Below are 23459 nucleotides of genomic sequence, written 5' to 3'. Positions count from 1 at the left end.
ACAAAATTAAATAAAACCTCTCCAGTCCACCATGGAAGAAAAATGGATGCCAGCTTCCAATGAAAGGTATAAAATCATAAATGAATGGCCAAAATTGGGTAGGTATTAAATGGGATGTTCTGAAATAAATTCCAAGAAGTTGACGTTGAATTTCCTCTTAAATCGAGTTTATGTCCTAGGGATCGGATTTGGAAATATTTTTCAACAAACATCAATCTTGTACTCCGAGACACCATGATGATTATGGCCTTACCTTTTCAGAATAGTAAAATATCATTTTAGTCCTCTTAAAATTGTAAATTACACGTTGATCATTTTCTTCAAAAATCCTAAAATAATAAGTATATACAACGATAAAGTTATACTTTAGTACTCTTAAAATTTTATAATTTTATTTTAATTTTGTCCTTATTGGGAAATTTATCGCTCAAAATATCTTTGGTCTTGAAGGTCGGCTTTTGTACTAAATTATGGCACCTTTCTTTTATTTAACAATATCGATGCAATTTGGAGAAATTATTTTATGAACCATTCCCACCACATCATTAATGGTCCCTTTCTATTTTAGTATTTTTTTTCATGTCATTGATATATAATTTTGGTATTTTTTTTACTCCGAATCTAAAATCTTAAACTCCAAACCTTAAACCTTAAACTCAAACCTTGAACTTTGAACCCAGGGTTCAAGATTTAATGTTCAAGGTTCGAGGGTGGTTTAAGGTAAAAAAAAACCAAAATTATGAATTAATAATATGAAAGAATTTGTTAAATAATATTAAATAATTAAAAATTGACTATAAATAATATAGTGGAAAGGTCTATAAAATAATTTCTATCCAATTAGGATGAATATTCAACCAAATTTTAGGAGTAAACAAAATTAGGTAGGCTCTCTATTTCTTAATCTAACACAATATATTAATCGATCTCGATTAGTCTCTTTGTCATTTGTCCCTCTCTCATAATTTATGGATGTTATTTTGAGAATTATAGTCTCATTTCTATTCATATCAGATTTAGCATTGCAAACCAAGAGCATAGTCATCTCATTTTCTTATTATAGTACTAATTTGATGGTGTACCGACCTGTCGGCACATTTGGTTCCAAAATGTATATACATCTATGTATAATTTCCATTCGTGTTTATTTCATATGATAAATAAATATAAACACACTTACCTGGTAGAATGGTAAATAACAGAATGGTAAAATTACGGTCAATTTATGGCCTTCTATGTAAAAGGTGGAAGGTGCGTATCAAGCATACACTGAGAGCATAGAACAGAGTGACCGATCATATAATTAAATTGGCTAGAACTAGACTCCAAAAATTACAAATATTTGAAGAGCCTCTTGAATCAGTGAAACATTTACTGCTATTAGATTATAATAGTCTTATGTCGGTTTGAAGTGTGATTTCTATTGTAGTTGTCTAAGGGTTGTTTCTTTTCTACCAAAAAAAATATTTTAATAATACAATTAATACAATATGTTTAACAAATATATAATATTTGTGCTTAATTTAAATAAATAATAATTTATGTCTTTAAAAATAAGAATATGATATTAAAACACAATTGTTGTGATATGTGCATGTGCCATGGACTCAGATTTTAACTTAACAAATTGTGTAAGTAACTTGTTTCCCAAATTACTTATACCTAAACACTCAGAATTTAAAATCTTAAAAAAAAAATTAAAGCGTTGAAGTTAGAAAAATTAATACTAGAAAAGGTAGTTAAAAAAGGTAAATGAAGTGGGAGCATGCTCTTGAATGATACAAATGGACTAATATATTTAAATTCTCTACATCAAAGGAATGTTGCAGGTGAATTTGAATTTTAAGGGTATAATTTTTGTTATTTTTAAATGCTATTTTTTTGTGAAAATTATGTGATTTTTACCACATCATTTAAATATTGTCCACGTTAAATTGTCATATCAATATCATTAAATTTTAATAGTTCAATTAGTATTTTCTATTAAAAAGCATACGTTAAAATATTCCAAAAGAATGTGACCAAAATGCTATAAGTTATAAACATTTGGTGTCAATTTTGTTATTATGTTAAATACTTTCATGCATTGTTTGGTTACTAGTGCAATAACACCATGAAAGAAACTTATTTATTACATATGTATTACAACAATTAGATATAAAGTAAAGAATAATTAGTATAAATTTAAATTTAAAATTAAAAATATAAGCAAACTTTTGTAAAAATAAGATCTCAGAAAATTTTTATTCTTTTACTAAAAATAAGTCATGAGAGTGAGTAAATATTACTTATCAAATTTGTTTATTGCTAACTCATTTACTCAAACATATGTTAAAAATTAATAATAATCCTTCAAACTCATCTTATTATATCATAATTTATAATTTAAATTAACTTAATAAATTATAATTTATTGGAGTATATTTTACTCAATAATTAGGCTCCAAATAAACCAAACCTTCTGAAATATATGCTCTTAGACTATCGCGTATGCGTTGATGATGAACCATCGTGTACTGCCCCGAGACGTGAATTACTTTCCCTCGTTTAAGGGACCGCTTGGCTTACTTTCTAGTTGGTCTAAATGTTGTATTAATTTCTTTAATTTCATTTGGTTAAACAATGAATGGGTCTGACACTTCGCCCCCTTTTCTTTTATCCTTTAGTTCAGCTTTTAGGTACAAACTAAATAAATAAGAAAGACTAAAAATGAATAAATAAAGAGCATGAAGAGCTGTCCTCTTTCTGAAATTTCAAGGACCTTTCCTTTGACAAATATTGTGCTAATCACATGGTTTCTTTGGGTTATGGGATATTTCCCACTAAGTTATATAATAATTATTACAAAAATATGAGATTTATTATAGGAAACTTTATGACATAGGAATATTATATTTTATATAATTTCTATTGCTATTTATATATTCAAAATTTAAATGAAAGAATAATATATGTTTAAATATATTTGGATTCACATTTTTTATTATTGTAATAATTGTTGGTATCAACTTGTATAAACAATGAACAAAAAAATAGAGAATATTAAATACAAATATTCTACGTGAAAAACTCCTTCGAAGCAGGGAAAATCACGGGCAAAAAAAATTTCATTAAAATGACAAATAATTTGAACGGGTATAAGATGAAGATAACCCAAAAAACAAATAAACCCTAAATCCTGTAAACAAAGCTCTTTGATTGAAACACGAAATTCCATCAAAGATCTCTCAAAAACTCTCTTAATCTTAATGTGATGAAAATATCAATTATATGTGTTACAAGGACTCTTTTATAGGCTAAAATTCGTGTGAATATATAACTAAAATATCCTAGAATAATTAGAGTTTAACTAAGAAAAGATAACAGAGTTTAATTGGGAAAAGAAATTCCGACTAATGTTGAAACACCTTGCCACATCACAACATTCCAAATTGCCTCGTCACAATGTTGTCTGTCGTCGTGGCAAAAAACTCCTCATTGTGACATTGCATCGTCGCCTATTAAAAGTGTTGTGATTCCAACGGTTTCTTTGCAGTACAAGTAACAGTAAGTGCCTAGAAGAGTTTGAAAATACGATCTACATTCTACAATAATAATGTTAATTAAATTAAGTGATGAGATAATAATATTGTATGAGGTTCACATTTGAAGAATAAATTTATTGTCATTAAACATTCAACCTAAAAAATTGAAATAAAAAAATAGCATATAATTCAAAATATAAAAAGTAGACAAAATATGATAAATATAATATTAAACTAACATTCTATATAAAATCAATTATTAATAAATAAAGTAAATTTGAATTTCAGAAAAAAAAGGATGAGTGAGAAATCAATAAAGAAATTATGAAGTGGAGTGGCATATGACTAGTTTTATTTTAGCCAAAGCCATATGAGTAAATAGGTGGATGATGATGGAATATTTTTAGCTATTGTCCTTGCAAACACGCTAAAACAAAATTGCTTTGGTGGAAACTCAAATAATAATCATAACAAAACTAAAAATACATTATTGCAAAAAATGAGTGACGAAGCAAGGAAAAACAAAACAGCTAGCACCACTGGCCTGCTGTCATTGTCTATGAACTTCACTGTCAAAGGGGTAGCTTTGGGATCTTTTTACTATTATTTATTATTAATTAGCCAATAGTCCACAATTGGTTCTTGGAAGCATTGGTGTTGAGTCAACAACTAGGAACAGTAGTTGGATTGTTGTGGATTAGCTCCTTTCTCCAGACATGGAGACAACACACTGGAGAGCTTACAGAAATAAACTACTCAAATAAATTTATTATCCACAAATGTTGGTGTATAATGCTTTTTAATGAAATTATTCCAATTGAGGTAATATTATTTGAAAGAATAATTATAAATCTCTAAAATATTATTTTTTAAGAAATAGTAAAATGCATAAAAATAAAACTCTTTGATTGCTTTTTGTTTCCCGAATGGACCAAATTTCACCGCTTCGTTCTTCCTAGCCTCACTTTTGCTTTAAATGTCTTTTGCCTTCTTTTACATATTTGTCATCCTTTCTTTATTATCCTTCTAATTTTTTTTTCTTTTTCGAGTTACATTCGAAGATTCATCTTTTATCAGATCAGAAGTGTTCAAAATAAAACTCTTTTAATTAATATATTTTTAGATGTATTAATTATTTTTATAGGATGTGGTTGTTGGAGATATATTATTGTAAAACAAAATCGTTAACGCTAACAATGAATTAAATTGAGCGAAAATAAATAAAGCAATCACTATGACATGGAAGAATCATGACCTTAGAAGCTAATTTTCCCTGATCGGTATAACTGTGTAGTGAACGTCACTCTTAAGGTTAACACAGTATTTCAATATTAATAAACTCAAATAAAGAAGGTGGAACACGATTGGTATTGCTCTTCTCGAAAAGAAATTGAGACCAAAAGAACAAAAGCAATTGGTCGGAAATCTGATCGAAAGAAAATCGATAAAACTACACTAAGTTCAATTTTCAGAAAAGAATGATCTCGTTTAGAGAACAAAAGGATGAGAGAAGCTGTTTTTCTCTTGTTGTGTTCTATCAAACATGAAGAGAATGACCTCTTATTTATACTGGATTTTGAAGGGGCAAAATGGTAAATTTGTAGAGTAAATTTCTTAAAAAATTTCAATAATATTTTGATTCTACCAAATTGTGATCGTTTAGAAATTAAATTCTGATTTTGTCAAATCGTAATTGTTTAAAAATATATATTTTTCAATTTCTTTATATTACCAATAGTAATTATGACCACTTCAATCAAGATGGAATTATTTATTTGATTTAATAAATTTGACCCAAAATTACTTCTTCTTCTTCTTTTCAAATTCAATAGTTGGGAGGGAGTCTTTGACAATTATATATTTTTACTATGTAGACTAAGTTCTATGGAATGAGATGTTCATATTTTCATTGAGCTTCTTCAAAGTGATGAACACTTTAGGCTTGCTTTGGACTAGGTTAGTGCATTAATCCAATGTTGTGAACCATTTTTCCTTTTAGAATATACTTGATTATGTACCAAAATGCATATAATAAAACTCACCAAATTTTGATTTAACAATACAAAAAGTATCCACTCTTTCCTAAAATCAACTCCTCTCCATATTCGAAACTCAATTTTATGGATAAAGTAAAGATTTCTAAGTTCTATCTATAAAGATGCCCCACTTCACAATTGGGAATAACATCCTTATTATAATGAAAAATAGTCCTACAAAATGGGATGTTGACAAAAATTGGGAGAGGGGAATGAATCTCTTTGGCTGTTTTAGGCTTTGGATGGCAAGCACTATTGCGGAAAATTTGGGAGGTGAGGACATTTTCTATACGGTTAAATATACTATCTACAATCTCAGGTTTTTTTTATTTTTATTTTTTTAATTTGGTATCTGTTTTTTTTTTGTTTCAATGTTAATTTTAGTATTATATCAAGATTTTGTTTCTCTTCATCGCGGGTAATCTTTGAAAAGCTAAATAATTACCTATAAAATGCGCTCTATTTCCATGGGCAGGAATTAAACTCCCGACCTCATGATTAAGAGACAGTAACAGAGCCAGTAAGAGACCCAAAAATAGTAAAATTAAATTTTGGCCTAAAAAATTATAAAAATTTGATTATAAAGACATAGGCTATTAAAATGATAAAATTATAATTTTACTATCAAAGAGGTACAAGTTAATTCTGCTCCAAATTTATTTTATTTTAGTTTTGCCATTATTAAAGGATAAGACAAACAATTAACACACTACACCACACCACATCTCATTAATATTAAAGGTGCACTTTTAACCAATTGAAGTAGTGTTTGATGTCCATCAACATTTATACATTAAGTGCAAAATCTTCCATTCCATAAGTAGATAGATTTAAATGTAGTAAAAATCAATTTGATTTGAAAGAAGTGGATTAAATTTTAAATTTTAAAAATTAAATAAATAGTTTAATTTTTGAATAATTTAAACTATTTGAATGATGAAATTAGAGTGATGCAAATTTGGTTTAAAAATTATTAGAATTTGAGATTTCAAATATAAGTTCTTCAACTTTTCATTAAACAGTTTAGCTCAAGTTTAAATAAAATTTGAGTTATTTAAATAAATTAAATATTTCATTATAATTCAATTCTATTTTTATCCATAAATGTTGAGTGTACTAGAAAATATATTATACTTTTAATAAGGTTAAAATCTTGAAAATAATATTATTAAGAAAATTAACTATGAATCTGGAATATAAATTATAAAACAAACATGTTGAATACAGGAAAAAAAATTATTGTACCCAAATTTAATCAAATTAAGGATTGAATGTTCATCACTAATCTAATCGACTAATCATCTTTAACCGGTATAACTAACCGATGTAACATATAAAAAATTCTATTTTAGTGAATTTTCTAGATCATTTGTTGATTCCACAATTTCTATTAAGTCATCGGTTCATAGTCTAATCCCACTAATCATCTAACTAATATAACTTTTAGATATAGCAAATAAAAGTCTTGTTTTTAGTGAATTTTCTCAGCTTCTCCCATTGCTTTCTGGATCACTTGTTGATAACTAAAATGAAGTTACCTAGTCATTATTATAGTCGAAAATTGTAGTTTTATAGGCTTTACTCGATTGAAGTGAATCTTCAAATTCTCATGATTTTTATCTCTTTTTTTCAATAAATTTTAGTTAAATTGTAGGTGATTTGTGAGTTTTAAATTATGTAAATTTATTTTAATTAAAATATATTTATTCTTTTATTTTTGAATTTCTTTCCACTCGATTGAATTTAGTAAAAATTGAATCAACTTCGATTTTAATTAGTTCATAAAGTTTAAATTTGGTTTGGTATGATAGATATTTATTTTTTCTATTTTAAATCCAATTATTGGGTTTTTATAATAATTTTAGTATTTTGTAATTTAGCCGTTGATTGATAAGTTGACGTACTAAATAGAAAGATCTAATAGCTAATAATGTTGAAATAAATCCAAAATTAAACGAAATTTTTGATCATACCCTGATTGTATTATAAAGAGAAAAACAATAAACTTGTTTTTGTTAAAACCCACATCCCTTTCATATCAACAATATTTTCTAATGGGAAATTACAATATAACTATTTTATAGGATAAAATTATAATATATATCTTTTCATTCTTTTAAATATTTGAAATGATAAATTTAATTATATCTATTTTTTTGACATAATGTTTAAAATTATTCATGTTCCTTCTCCAATTTATAAAAGAAAAAGATAATACACTTTAACATACTTAAAATAACTATATTTATAACAATTAAATTAATACTTAATCGACGGAAGATACGAAAAGAAAGTATGTCAACTTAAAGATGGGAAAGGGCCTAGCTTCGTTAAAAGGACAGGAGGAAGTGACCTATCCCTTTGATTTTATATTTGTTGAGCTTTTGAGGGCCCAAAAACTATGATGATTTGAAGCCCAAACAACAAGATTTGGACTTGCGGGAAATCAAGTTTTCAACAACATTGGGCTACTTTAGCTGCCCGACGCCGTTTGACCTCACCCCGAGAAAGAAAGTGTAAAAAGAAAGGAAATATTTTCCCGCGAAAACCCCGAGATTCTGGTGCCACGTTGACGATCCTCGCGAGCCTTCCATCAATCAATCAAATTCGCTACCAAGCTTTTGCTATATAACCCCACTGCTCCCACTTCATTCTCAAGCAGTCCTTCAAAATTTGAAACTCCCGACTTTCACGTTTTCAATTCTGAAAAGAAAAAGTTGGTTAGGGATTTTGAGGATGAGTTCCACAGGAGGATCAGCGAAAGGAGGGAGAGGGAAGCCCAAGTCATCGAAGGCGGTGTCGAGGTCTCACAAGGCTGGGCTTCAGTTTCCCGTGGGGAGGATCGCCAGGTTCTTGAAAGCTGGCAAGTATGCCGAACGTGTCGGTGCTGGAGCTCCCGTCTACCTCTCTGCCGTGCTTGAGTACCTCGCTGCTGAGGTGAGTTCTCATCTTTAGAGGGATTATGTTTTTTTGGGAAAAAAATTGACATTCGTTGGGCTGTTACCTTAAATTGATTTTGGGTGATTTATTTTTAGGGAAAAAAAACAGTAAGTGGCTTTTTCTGGCTAGCTTTTGAGATCATTGTTTAAAAAACCATATATTCTAGGTCTTCATTTGGTTGCTTTGATGTTTTTTGGGTAATTTGGGAAAAGTGGGTTATTAGGTTTTATTTTATTTGCCTTGGTTTCTACCTTTTTGGATCAAGTTCTTATTTTTCTTTAATTTCTAGTCTTGCTGTTTCTCAATTCCTTAATTCTTTGTAATTATCAAGGTACTAGAACTTGCTGGAAACGCAGCGAGAGACAACAAGAGGAATCGAATAGTTCCAAGGCACATCCAATTAGCAGTGAGGAATGATGAGGAGTTGAGCAAGCTTTTGGGTTCAGTTACTATTGCAAATGGAGGTGTTTTGCCTAACATTCATCAAACCCTTCTTCCCAAGAAAATGGGAAAGGGTAAGAGTGACATTGGCTCTGCTTCTCAGGAGTTTTAGGCCTTAGTTTTGATTTTTTGTTTTTTAATGCTTGTATAATATAAGCAGGTTTTCTTGATCTCCTTTTCTTATATTTTGAGCAAATGTAGTTGCTTATTGATGTTAATATAAATGTACTTTTTTTTTAAAAAAAAGTTCTTTCTCATTGATTTGAGGCTTCGTTTGTTGGAAAATTTTTGTGACTGCATGAGTTGTTTAGTGCATCAGAAAACCCAGATTTTTAAGCAAGAATGAAACGATATTGGATTTTGCAGAAGCTTGTTGGAACCTGGTCTAGATGTGTAGGCAGAACTAGCTAACGTGTTGAATTTGAGGGTTCTAATCATAGCCAAACTTGCCCGCTATTTGTACATTTGAGAGCAAAAAGGCATAATCGTTTTTCACCAAAACTCCATACAATTGTGTGGGATGGTAGATTGAGGGAAGTTTTACATCAGGTTGAGGATGCTGTCGTTGGGCTCGATGTTGATAACATTGGCCGAGCAATCTTCCCAACACCATTGCCTCTTCCAGTTATGAATTTTCATCTGGCTTCATGTTGATGAATGATGATGCAAGACTACTCAATTCAGCCCATCTTTTTTCTTTGTGTGTGTGGAATAACACTGATATCTCTGTGTCATGTCGTTTGGTTGAACATTGAATTACGGTGACCGATCACTTGTTATCTACTCGGTTGATTCAGCGTTGTTGGAAGGTGGTTAAGATTGGGTCGTTGGTCATTTAGGCAGAGGAAAAAAAGTTCAATTTACTAAAAAGTACATTATCCTTTTTTGTGTGGCTGAGAAAACATGTAGCTTAAATTGAAAGAGACAGGCACTTTATGTAAGAGAACTAAAGACTTTAGGAATGAGTTGTTCTTATTTAAAGTTATGGGCACTTCTGTTTGTTTTTTGAATTTGAGTTCATGTCCAAGGCTTAGGTTGTCTACGTTCAGGATTTTAAGTTCAGCAGAAATTGGTGTGTCGAGAAGACAAGTCTTGGAACAAGTTGATAAGGAGCTGAGCAAGGGAGATGAGAGGGCTGCTCTCTCTCTTGTCAAGGACTTGCAAGGAAAGCCTGGTGGCCTTCGATGTTTTGCTGCTGCTCGTCAGGTTTTTGATTCTTTATGAATTGTGTTAGTTTTTGATTACTTTGTGTTCATTGATTTTGTTTTGAAAATGAGAAGAGGTAAATCAGAAACCACGAAACATCTATGGGTATTGGATATCATCTTTCAAATATATGAAAAAACTTGGGAAAAATTGAGCATACACATATCTGGCATTCACCCTTCAAGCTTTAGATAACACAGATAGATATTACAAAAATGCTGCATGTTTTTTTTTTTCTTTTGCTGTGGATTCCATTAATAATTGGTCAGTGGATGCTTAGTTTCCTATGTTTAATATGTAAAAAAGCTCCGAGATTGCTGCTGGTATTTCAAATGCATAAAGACTGTTGCAAAGAAAGGGGGCTTATGCCTTTCAAGTTTAGCTGATATAGGTTTCTCTTTAATCTTAAATGGAAGCAACATAGGATTTTTCTCTGGAGTTTAACACTGTTACTTGGGATTGGATACACAGCCAAAGTTGTGTGTCTTGTGATGATTTACATCATATAATGTATAAGATTTGCGGTTGGTTTGAGGTGTAAATTTGCTTGCAGGTTCCCCAAAGACTCTACACCTTGGACGAATTGAGATTGAATGGAATAGAAACCGCATCTCTTCTATCACCAGTTGATTCAACTCTGGGTTCAATAGAAAGGAACCTGCAACTTGCTGCTATCTTAGGAGGGGTTGCGGCTTGGAATGTTTTTAGTTTTAACCAACAGCAAATCCTGTTTATTTCTTTGGGATTCTTGTTTCTCTGGACACTAGACTTGGTAATTTTTTCGTTCTGATAATCTAACTCACTTTATTCATGAACCGTCCCCTTTATATCAAATTAGAAGTTTATTCTCATGAATGTGTTCAATTGGCTGACGAGATTTCTTGTTCATACTTCATTGCTTTAAACGTCGATCAATTGGTTGATCTGGAATAGCCATTGTTTTATATAGGTTTCATTCAATGGAGGAATTGGCAGCTTGGTCCTTGACACAATTGGTCACGCTTTCAGTCAAAAGTACCACAACAGGGTTATTCAAGTAGTACCTCTCTTCTGTTTTCATGTATTTGACTTCAGTTCATGATGACCATGTCTAAATCACTTCATAGATATGTGTTCATTATTATTAGTCTTTCATACTGCGGAAAGACTGAAACTGATATCCACAGAAACCAATTTCTTATTATATACCGACTTCGGTGCAGCATGAAGCTGGTCATTTCTTGATCGCATACCTGGTGGGCATCCTTCCTAGAGGATATACATTAACTAGTTTGGAAGCTTTAAAGAAAGAAGGATCGCTCAATATTCAAGCAGGAACAGCCTTTGTCGATTTTGAGTTTCTCGAGGAAGTCGGTTTTCCCCCCTCAATTTGTTGTTTACTTGTGTAGCTTTCTTTTATCTCTGCTATATTCCACTCAGCTACTGCTGCTGCTCCCCATTCTATCTTCAATTTGGGTGGCCATAAATGTTACCTTGTCCAATCCTAGATGGTGACCCTTAATGGCTTAATCCTAGTTTATGGAAAATGGAACGACATACTTCGGTTAATTGTACCATAACCTTCATAAGTTAGTTTGCTAGATATCATTGCTGCTAGTTTATGCAGACTAGCAAGAACAGAATATAATCAGATATGCTATATGAACTCAAGCATGTAAAGCAATCTTTTAACTCTCTTTTCCAATGTTTTTATTTCATGCAGGTCAATGCAGGGAAAGTATCAGCTACGGTCTGTAATCTACTTAAATTTTCTTTATTTTCCTGTTCTTAGACATAGATTTCAGACGACTTCGTTTACAAGAATTCTTATGGTGAGAATGTTTCTGAACCAGACACTGAACAGATTCTCATGCATAGCACTAGCAGGTGTGGCAACCGAATATCTGTTATTCGGATACGCTGAGGGAGGCCTTGCTGATATAAACAAGGTACACAATTCATCTACCTAACTTCCATCCTAAGCTGTAGGAGTTTGAGTTCTGAGTTGAACTTTGAGATTTTGGATCAGTTGGATGGATTGCTCAAAGGCTTGGGATTCTCACAAAAGAAAGCAGATTCCCAAGTTAGGTGGGCTGTACTTAACACCATACTACTATTGCGTCGCCATGAAGCAGCTCGATCTAAACTTGCAGAGGCGATGTCCCTGGGAAAAACTGTGGGGTCTTGCATTGACATTATAGAGGATAATGTCAATAATGCTGACATATAGTTGCCTCTAGCTTTACTGGCTAACCTTTTTTTGTTCAGTTTTGTCATTTCTTTTTTCACTTGTTTTATGTACACAGAAATGAGTCTGTTGCTCATAAGTTTCAAGTTCTAATGACTGAAGTTCAAGGATGCAATGATAACCTTCAGATGGTGCTTACAATGTTCAGAATAGAAAATATTTACCGGTAATTAAATTACAGGGACGATGTACATTGGAGAAAATTTCTTCATATTCTAATTCTTTTTATTTGTCAGTCAAGTTCGTGTAGTAATAAACGGTGAGCTTTTATGCCCTGAAGTCAGACCCATGAAAGTTCTTTGACAATGGATCCGTTTGTTAAAAGAAAAAAAAGTAATGGTCAACGGAAATAACTTGCAAGTCAATGAGAAATAATTTTTTTTTTATCTTTTTAAAAAGTGTAACTCATTTTTTACAAAAAAAAAATTGAGTAATTTTGTTTGTATATAATACTAATATTAGCTTATGTAATTGATTAAATTTTAATTCGATTAGTATGAATATTGTTGTCAATACAGGAAGATGTGAGTTCTAGTGTGTTGAAGTGCATTGTCTTCTTATTTATAGGTTGGGGAGGGGTAACTTATAATGAGATTGTTCAAAAAAATGTATTGCACATGGGTCATATATAAATAAATATAAGTAAGTTTATGTTTGATAATTGGAAAATTAAGTGTTGAATATAATTATATTATTTGATAAAATTAAATATTAATTTTAAATTATTATTAATTTTAAATTTTAATCTTATTAATATAATATTTTATAATATTTTGATAGTTTTCGTAAAAGATAAATATGATGATTTGAATATTTAATTTTATAAAAATAATTTATTTTAATTTTAATAAAATAAAATAAACTTAATATTTTCTACATTAAGGGATAAGGAGTTACCTACTTATTTATCTTATTCAACCTTTCTTTTGAAAATTTTATATTAATTAAAATTTAAATTAATTATCAACATATTTAAAATATTAAAATGTTGAAAACTTTTGTTTTCAGTGGTTTATTAAACATAACCTAAGGCTTTGGTTTGATAAATTGTTGAAAAAAATAAAATTAAATGAAAATTAATATTTTTAATGATTTAATTTTTGCACATGTTTAATAATCTAAAACAAAAACAGTTTGATAGAATTTTTTCAAAAGTATGGAAAATGATAAGTAGATAAGAGCTAGTTATTACTTAATGGAGAATATTTTTACTTAATTTAATTAATTAATTAATTTTAATATTATATTATTCGCAAAAATTTTACTTTTGTTTAGAATATTGTGAAATATTTAAAAATTAAAGGATAAAAAGTAAAAATATATATTTTTGTAATTTAAAATCTATATTTATCAAACAATCTAATTCTATTCAAAGCAATATATCAAATAGATTTTATAACTTAAATTCAGTATTTAAATATTCAATACTTCAATTTTAACACTTAAATTCAGTAATTAATTCTCTAGTTTATCAAGCAACCCTAAATTACAAATTATAAAATATATCACTCAAAAACTACTTAAATTATCTCCAACATAACAATTCAAATTTTTTCATCTAAAGAAAAGCAATTTAACTAAATAAAAAGGAGTTGGGGCAAAAGTGACAAAAGAGGCAACTATTAGGAGTTTAAAATTTTCATTATACCAAAATGAAATTGCTATCATTTCAATGATTAAAAGGTATTATATATTCAAATAATTAATTGATCATATTTTTCAATAATAATGCTCACATATAATAATACATGCAGATACAATAATTTAATTGATATATATATATTTAATTTATTCATAATTTATTCACCAACTAAAACACTTAATAATAAATAATAATGAGTAAAAATTGCTCAATTATAGAAAGAAATAATTTCATAATGAATATCAAAGAAGAAATAATTTCATAATGAATATCAAAGAAAAATAATTTACATACATAAATCATTAAATTAATCATAAATATAATTTTGATAAGTCAAAGTACTAAAATATATAATTTTTTTACAGAAAAACCATATTAAATTAATTAACTATTGTTATATATTTATTATATGACCCAATACTATCCTTAAATTCAAGATTATTCAATTTGTTGATTATTTGCTTAATCATTGCAATTCGACCATAATTGATGAGCTTGTTGGACCGATTTACCTAAAAAGGCTCATTTCTAAGCATATTTATGAAAATGGGCCGATTACAGCATTATTTACCAAAAATGACCAGTTTTGACAAAACGCGTCCATGTAGGAATGTTTTAGAGGGAAATTTCCAAGAAAATGCGCTCCTGGAGGAGCATTTTTGCCATGTCTGCACAAAACACGCTGATATGGACGCGCTTTGCTGACATGGTAGCAAAAACGCGTTGACATGGACGTAATTTTACCCATTCTCGAATTAAATTTTCAAAAAAGGTCATTTTTAAAAAAAATTATAAAAATAGACCAACTGAATTGAAAATTTACGAGAATAAGCCTTTATAAAAACCCAAAGTAGCAACACCTTTTTTTTAATTTAGGATGTCACCAATTAATATGGAAATAAAACTAACAAAGCAGATCTTTATATAGACTCAAAGTCTTATTTTTCTTGTTTTCTTAAGCAATGTGAGATATAAGACATGTGTATATATAAACTCATGAATAGGTTTGTAGCTTTATAGAGTTTAATTTTTTTACAAAAGTTAACATTTGTTACATTATAAATAAAACTTTTAAACTCTATAAGTAAAAAATTATAAAATATAAAATGAGTATGGTAAAATATTAAAAATAAATATTTAAAAATTACTAATAGTTGAGTGATCATTTGTAAGTTTTATAATTCGATAACCAAAAATTATAATTAAGTGACTACTAATGTAATTTAATCTAGATATAAAATTATGAAAAATAATTATTATATTTTATGTATATTATATATTTCTATAAAAAACTTATTTAACATAATTATATACTATGTTTAAATAGATTATCTATCTAGTCAAAATACATCTGAAATAATTTATCAACATTCATTAGGTGATAAAAATTAAATTAAAATTAGGCTTAAAAATTAATGAGTATAGTAAAATATTAAAAACAAATAAATATTTTAAAAAATATATCAATTTTTAATATTACAAAAAATATACTATTTATTACCAAATACTCATCATTTATTTATTAATCAAACATTCATAATATAAAATGAAATAATAAAAAATTAAAAGTATAACTTCTAAATTTAAATAATCGAAAATTATTTTAAAATTAGAATTACATGGATATTAACTTCAAACATTTAAAATTGAATAGAAGATTATTGCATGTACAAGTTTCATATATGTAATTTATTTATTTTTAATAGTCCTTTGTATATGCTAACAATTCTAAAATGCAACAAGATTAAAGATCTCAAAAGATAATTTTATAATATACTGAAAATGTCAACAAAATATAAAAAAATAGAAATTATTTTGTAAAAAATTATAAAATATAGTGTAGCCTTTAATATTATGTTGTTAGTTAAAAGATGAAAGAATCACACATTGTTTAGGACTAAGATGCAAACTTATTCATGAGTCTATATATATGTCTCATCTCCCACATTGTTTAAGAAAACAAGGAAATAAGATTTTAAGTCTATATAAATATCTGCTTTATTAGTTTTATTTTCATATTAATTGGTGACACCTTAAAATAATAATAAAAAAGGTGTTGCCACTTTGAGTTTTTATAAAGGCTCATTCTCGTAGATTTTCAAAAAAATTGGTTTATTTTTATAATTTTTTTAAAAAAATGACATTTTTTAAAAATTTAATCCAAGAAAGGGCAAAAACATGTCCATGTCAGTGTGTTTTTGCTGCCATGTCAGCAAATAGTGTCTATGTCAGCGTATTTTGTGTTGACATGGCAAAAAGGCTCCCCAAAGGCGAATTTTCCTGGAAATTTCCCCTTAAAATGCTTTTATGTGGACGCATTTTGCCAAAATTGACCCTTTCTTATAAATAATGCTGTAATCGACCCATTTTCGTAAATATACTTGGAAATTGGCCTTTTAGACAAATCAGTCAGCTTGTTGACTTTCTATCCCTATTCTAAGTTTTTTTTTTTTGCAAAATTCTCCTACATTTTGAATATCATAACTGATAAGATATTTATTCGTCTATTTTTTACTTCTACTTACCAGTGTTTGCATCCTTGATTTCTTTAAGAGTTTTCACCTTCCTTTCTTTTAATTATGAACTCTTATTCTTTTCATTTATTCTCCGAGTCAATCTTTGACTGTTTACTTTATTAATTTATGGGTTATTATATCTAATTGAATTAACCCTCAAATAATTTAAGCTTACATTAATTAAAGAAGCCTCTAATAATCAATGTCTGATATTGATATATTGAACTTTACTTCATCTCCATTTATTGTTTTATTTACAATTACTATTTTGATAGTTGCCTCCATATGGATGTTCAATATCTACTCTTTTATTGATGCATATGTGTTTACACTTGATATTATTCTCCATTTTTTTGGTGTAAAAATAAAAATAAAAATTACATTAACTTAAAGCAACTGAAATATCCTGTGGTACTTCTTCAACTAAAACTAACCATTCCTTTCTATCAAAAGCCATTTTGGTAATGTAGTCAGCATCCTTATTCTCATATCTAGGAACAAATTCAGAAACCATTGTCCAATATTTGTCAATAGTTGATGAATCCGCCTGATCAAGGTAGAGTTCAGGGAATTCTTGAGCGGGTTTTGAATAGCTATCACAACCTCCATGCTGTCTGTTTGGATCAACACTCTCTCATAATTTCGACTTTGCAAAATGAACAATCCATTATAGATTTTTCACAATTCTGTATTGAAGACTAAACATTTTTCCTACCATCTGTTGAAGCTTAAAATCCATTTACCTTCATGATCTCGCAAGACTCCTCTAAAAGTAGCATTACTAGTTTCCATCTTAACGACACTATCTGTATTTAGTTGGACCCATGATTCCTTCCAACGAGTCGCCATTTTTACTTGTTGGCTTTTAAATAGACTTCTATTCTGTACTAATCTATATTACTTAGTCAACTGTAAGATATTTTGATAATCTCATTAGCATTACATCGCGTACCTCTGAAAATAAAGAGATTTCTGTTCTTCCATATGCGTCATGCAAGGAGGCCAAAGAGACTCGTCCATTCTAGATCCATCAATGACAGCCTCTATTTATCTTGCAAATTATTCCCAAACCACTCATATAAGCTACCTAAAAAGAATCCCCTTTGTTTTCCTATAGGGATTACCTGCAACCAAACCTCCTTGGCCTTAACACAGTCACAAATGGCATGTAATATGTCTTCTAATTCTATGCTACATAGTGTACAAGATCTATCAATTCCAAAACCTCTCCTCATCCTTTCAACATTTGTTAACAGTCTCTGCTTTAACACTAGCCAAATAAAAAACCTGACTCATTGGGGACCCTGAAATTTTCATAGGATAGACCAAGTTATGTTTTTTTGGATCCCAAGTCATTTTCTTTAACTTTCAATAGGCACTTTTAATAGAAAAGGACCCCGAAGAAGTGCCCATCCATACAATCTTAATAGGACCCGCCGTAGAATATGGTGGAGGAATACTTACAATTCGGTGGATAATCATCTTTGGAATCCATAACCGGAAGAGATCTAGAGTCCAAACTCTGCTTTCTGTGACCATATCCTTACGTGTACACTCTGAAGCGAGATTACCATGAGATGAAATTTGTTTAACCAAAGGTCCAACACCTAAAATGTATGAATCTTGCCAACATTTGATCTCATTACTATCACCAATAGACAATATAAGTTTTCTCTTAATAAATTCCAAACATTAGATAAGGGTACGCCATAAGAATGAGCATCTTCTTCTTTCAGTACTATCAGGTATACCTTCCTTCATTCCATACTTTGACTGAAGGACTTTAACCCACAAAGCTGAAGGATTAGTTACCACATTAAACCCGATTTTGAGTATAAAGGAAGTGTTGTGATCTCTCAATTGCCTTATCCTAGGGCCTCCACATGATTTAAGCTGGCAAATCGAATTCCAGCTTACCAACGCCAATTTTTTCCTCTCATTAAAAAACCCCCAAATAAAACTCCTAGCAATTAGCCCAATTTCCTCGCATATTGTAATAGGAATCATCATAGATTGCATAAAGTAGCTGGGGATTGAGAGAAAAATAGATTGGGTTAGTCTTACTCTACCAGTTAATGAAAGTTTCCTAGCATCTCAATGTCGCAACTTATTTCGAACTTTGTCAACAACAAACCTTAATGAACTGTTGGTTACCCTTTTATGAAAAAGAGGCACCCTCAAGTAGGTTCCAAGATTTGCCACAGTCTGAAAACCCCTCCAAGCTTTTCCTTAGTTTGCTCATCAACTAAATTAGAGAAAAATACATTTAACTTTCCTGTATTAACTTTGTGACCAGAAAAACCACAAAACTCCTCTAAAATATCCTTAATTCTCTTAGTCTACCCAAAAATAACTAAGTTATCAACGAAAAAGAGATAAGACAACATTGGACCTGATCAAGAGAGACGGACAAGGCTTAATACTCTTGAATTGACTGTTGTTTTGATACTGTGTCCAAGCCATTCCATACACAGGACAAAAATGTATAAGGACAAGGGACACCCTTGACGAATGCATCTAGCAGGACGAAAATTTTCTGTTGGGATCTCATTCTATAAGACCTACATAGAAGAACTGATGATAACAAATATGATAACATTACAAAAGAAATCAGATACATCTGCAGCTTTCAATGAGGCGTCAATAAACTCCTAATTGACACTGTCATAAGCCTTCTCAAGATCAATTTTAATTTTCATCCACTTTCTTCACTTCAGCTTGCATTTCATGGAGTGAATCACTTCTTGTGCTACAATAACATTATCCTTGATGTTCCTTTCGACTATGAACCCTGCTTGCTCTAGAGCTATGATTTTAGGAAAAATAACTTCGAAACGATTTACGATAACTTTCATCACTAATTTGTAAAGAACCGTGTATAAGATGATTGGCCTGAAATGAGCAAAACTCTCAGGGCTGCTGACATTTGGAATAAGGACAATTAGAGTATTATTCAAGTTTGAATCAATATCTTATCCATCAAAAACCTTTTGAATCCACTCACACATAGCATCCCTAACTATATTCCACTGGCTTTGAAAGAAAAAGGTGTGAAACACATCACTCCCAGGTGCTTTTAATGGAGCCATATCAAATAAAGCTTTCTTGATTTCATCCCCTGAAATCACCTTTCCCAGAAAGAGAATATCATTAGACTCAAGCTTTGGAAATTTATTAGGTGGCAGATCTTTCATTCTAGTAGGGTGCTCCCTGTATAATTTTTGGAAGAAGGCAATTGCCTCCTATTGTAAATCGGTTTCATCAAATATCCATTCACCCTTATCGTTTTTAATAGCCAAAATCCTATTATGCTTCCATCTTTGTAATGTGCATCTGTGGAAAAAGGTGTTGTTACAGTCCCCTAAACTCAACCAATCGCATCTAGCTTTTTGCTTCCATAGTAATTCCTCATAATGAAGAACTCCTTTCGGATCATTTCTTACTTTCATTTCTAACCCAACTAAATTGCCAGAATGTGTGCTTTTCATATTCTTTTGAATACATGAAAGCTTCCTCAAAAGCTATTTTTTAGAACACTAAGATGACCATAAACAAACTTATTCCACAATTTTAAACTCACGGTACAATGAGCAATAGAGTCAAACATATTCCCATCAATTCTCTAATTATCTCTAACAAAGTCAGTAAACCCTGGATGGTTAACCCAACTTCTAAGAATCTAAAAGGTCTCCCTTTAAACAGGCTTTTCATTGGTTTTAAGGACAAAAGAAGAGGTTTGTGATCCGATTTCATTCTTGAAAGATTAGTAATGATGCAATTAGGAAAAATGTTAACCAACGCATCATTTCCAATTGCTCTATCAAGGCATTCAGAGACCCCTCTTCTATGTCAAGTAAAGTATGGTCCTTTGAAACCCAAATCTTGAAGCTCAACAGATTCTATTAAATCACCAAATAAGGGGCACCTTCTACCATTTCTTTTACCACTTATTTTATCATCAGAGGATAGAATCGTATTAAAGTCTCCAATAGCATTCCAAGGATCTGTACCGGACGAAATGCTCAATTTTAACCCCTCCTGTAATTTCTTTTATTTCTGACTATCAAGACTGTCATAGACAAAAGCAACATAAACAAGTTGAGAAAACCCACCCTTAAACACACGCATTAGGATAAATTGAGAATGATTAAATATCGCATTTACTCGTTCTAAATCTTTCAAACTAATGCATATACCCCTAAAAAAACTAATGGCCACCACTCAATGTGAATATTGGGGTTTTTTTTTTACCATAATAATATAAAAAAATAAAAAACAAAAATAGGTTGGGACAAAGATAAATTACGGAAATGGTATAGATGAAGTGGTGAAGGGTGGTGTATAGGCGGCAAGACCCTCAAATTCTGACTACAACAGTAAAAAAAAAGTTTTAAAAAAATAATAAAAATAATGGGGTTGACGGGACAGGACACAGGTGGTGCCTAGGGAAGAGGTGGCACTGTTGGAGGAACTGGCGCAGGCGGCACCAGTGGTGGGAGTGGTAGAGGCGACACCACTGTGCTGGATGAGACGGCTGCATGCTATCTTTGTTTGTTTTTTTGTATGTTTGGGGACCTTATAATGGTCCCTACTTCTTTTTCAACTAGTGGATGAAGGAGAAGAAGGGGAAGGAGAAGAAAAGAAGAAGAATGAGGAGGAGGAGAGAAGGGCGACAAGGGAAGAAAAAAGGAAAGAAAAAAAAAAAGAGAAGGAGAATAGAGAGGGAAGGAGAAAGATAAGGAAAAAATATAGAAAAAAAGGTATTTTTGTTATAAATTAATGGATAAATGGATTAATGTTAATTTAATTTATTTTTGTTGTTATTATTGTTGATTTAATTCATATTTAATTTTTAAATTTATTTTTGTAAGGTATTATTTGGTTAAAAAGAGCTATTATTGTATGTTTGTATTTATTTTATATTTTTATTCATTCATAATGTATTTTTAATTTAATGTTTGTTGAAGTAAAAAGCCTATTTATGTTATATACAAAGAATGTTTTATTATTTTATGTAATTTACTTGTCATGTGTGTTTTAGGTTGATTAAATAAATTTTAATATAATTTATTTGGCATGTTATTATTTTGATTATTTTAATATTTTTATGAAATTTATTTAGCATGTTATTATTTATTTGGCATGTAAGCTTGATTTTGAAAAACAAGAAGGTTGCCCAATATCTTTCTTCTGGAAAATTAAATATTGACTTTCATCATTTACAATTAAACCAATATAATTAGCAAATTTTATAGCTTAATTTTATTAATTTTTTATAAAATGAATGTCAAATAAATTTTGGGTTATTTTAAAAATAAAATAAAATAAAAATGCTTTTTCTTTCTAGAGCATTTCCTTTATCACAATTATAACATTTAAAAAAAGTTCCATTTTAATATTTCATCAAATAAATGTGGATAGTTTTCTCAAGCTAGTAATATAACACAAATGGAAATGAAACAAATAAAAATTAGAGACTAAAGTGAAAACCACAATATTAAATATGTTCATGGACAAGATTGAATCGAATTTATATATGACATAGAATATTATATATACAAACTTATATTCACTCGATTTTAGATACGAACTTCAAAATCATTCTAGACTAATTCATATATTTAAAATAGATAAATATATAAGCTAAGTCCCATATTTTTAATTTTAAAACATGTTATTTTTATTGAATTTTTATTATTTATATTATAATATTATATATTAAATTTTTGTATAATGTGAAATTTATTTAAATAGTATGTTAAAGATATTTTGTTGTTTGAAAAGAATATAAACATTTGCAATTAATTGATACTAAAAATAGAGTGCTACTTGAATTGAATGTGAAAAACATTTATTTATTTATTATTTTCTAGATATTGTAGGTATCACAATGGCTCTATTGATTAAAAATGGTGGTCACATATCGCATACGATTAATAATATGGTAATATATTATTATTTGTTAATCATGGGTTCCTTTAAAAAAAGATCTACGTAATTTACAGAAATAAATTATGTTATTATAACTATTTTCTGTAATTTATCACTGTCAGGGCTCGTACCGCGCATTAAGGGGTCGAGTCAATGGTTTAGGATATTTTCCTGATGCACGACTAATGCCATACTTGGAGTTAGCTAGATTCGGGTTAGTAGCATCGATTCGGACGTTTGATTTGCGATACGATTTAATATCCGTATTGGTCGAGCGTTGGCGCTCGGAGACCCACACTTTCCATTTGCTGTGTGGGGAGTTCACAGTCACTTTGGAGGATGTTGCATTGCAACTTGGGCTCCCAATCGACGGGAGTGCCGTAACAAGCGTAAGTACGATAGTTGAGCTGGCTATCCTTTGTCATAGCCTACTAGGATTTTCGCCCGCTGATGATGAGTCCAATTTTACAGGTTTGAAATTTTCATGGTTGAAAGCAAATTTTAAACATTTATCAGTTAACGCCACTGAGCATAAGGTGATGTGCGCAGTTCAAGCATACATTATACATATTATATGGGGTATAATGATGCCCGATGCCAACAACAACAATGTTCATTTGATGTATTTACCCCTATTAGCTGATTTGCAGAATGTTCGCTCGTATAGTTAGTGTAATATCCTGATTTTGGGCCTAGTCGGAATAGTGGTTTCGTGACCACAAAATCTGAGATAGAAATAATTATTTTATGATTATTTTAAGGTCTATGATATGATTGCATGATTGTGTGAAAATTTCGTGAAGAAATTTTATGCATAAAGTGCTTAAATTGAAATTAGGGACTAAATCGAATAATTTGCAAAACTTGCATTCTAGAAGTTTCTAGTATGAAATTGTTTTGAAATATTAATTAGGAGGTCTTAAATAGAAATTTTACCAATTTCTAAGTCTATGGACAAAAATTGGACATGGATGGAATTTTGGAAAGTTTAGTAGT

At 30.0% G+C, this 23459-nt stretch overlaps 2 protein-coding genes across 3 annotated transcripts; both read left to right on the top strand.

Annotated features, from left to right (window-relative positions):
• Positions 1 to 8070: 8070 nt before the first annotated feature.
• On the top strand, positions 8071 to 9309 carry LOC108470366 (histone H2AX-like). Its single transcript, XM_017771637.2, has 2 exons — positions 8071 to 8497; positions 8832 to 9309. The coding sequence occupies exons 1-2, from the start codon at positions 8297 to 8299 to the stop codon at positions 9051 to 9053; spliced, it is 423 nt and encodes a 140-aa protein (XP_017627126.1). The 5' UTR covers positions 8071 to 8296; the 3' UTR covers positions 9054 to 9309.
• A 106-nt stretch (positions 9310 to 9415) lies between these two features.
• On the top strand, positions 9416 to 12727 carry LOC108470365 (uncharacterized). 2 transcript variants are annotated; one of them, XM_053021926.1, is made up of 7 exons: positions 9416 to 10147; positions 10701 to 10919; positions 11097 to 11183; positions 11350 to 11496; positions 11850 to 11876; positions 11980 to 12075; positions 12433 to 12727. In XM_053021926.1, the coding sequence occupies exons 1-7, from the start codon at positions 9926 to 9928 to the stop codon at positions 12436 to 12438; spliced, it is 804 nt and encodes a 267-aa protein (XP_052877886.1). In that variant the 5' UTR covers positions 9416 to 9925; the 3' UTR covers positions 12439 to 12727. The 2 variants fall into 2 exon arrangements, with proteins under 2 accessions (XP_052877886.1, XP_017627125.1); XM_017771636.2 differs by having other exon boundaries at positions 12156 to 12727.
• The last annotated feature ends 10732 nt before the right edge of the window (positions 12728 to 23459 follow it).

The sequence above is a fragment of the Gossypium arboreum genome, chromosome 11 (genome assembly GCF_025698485.1).
Source record: "Gossypium arboreum isolate Shixiya-1 chromosome 11, ASM2569848v2, whole genome shotgun sequence".
NCBI classification, from domain to species: domain Eukaryota; kingdom Viridiplantae; phylum Streptophyta; class Magnoliopsida; order Malvales; family Malvaceae; genus Gossypium; species Gossypium arboreum.
This window is presented reverse-complemented; position numbering and strand designations above follow the sequence as displayed.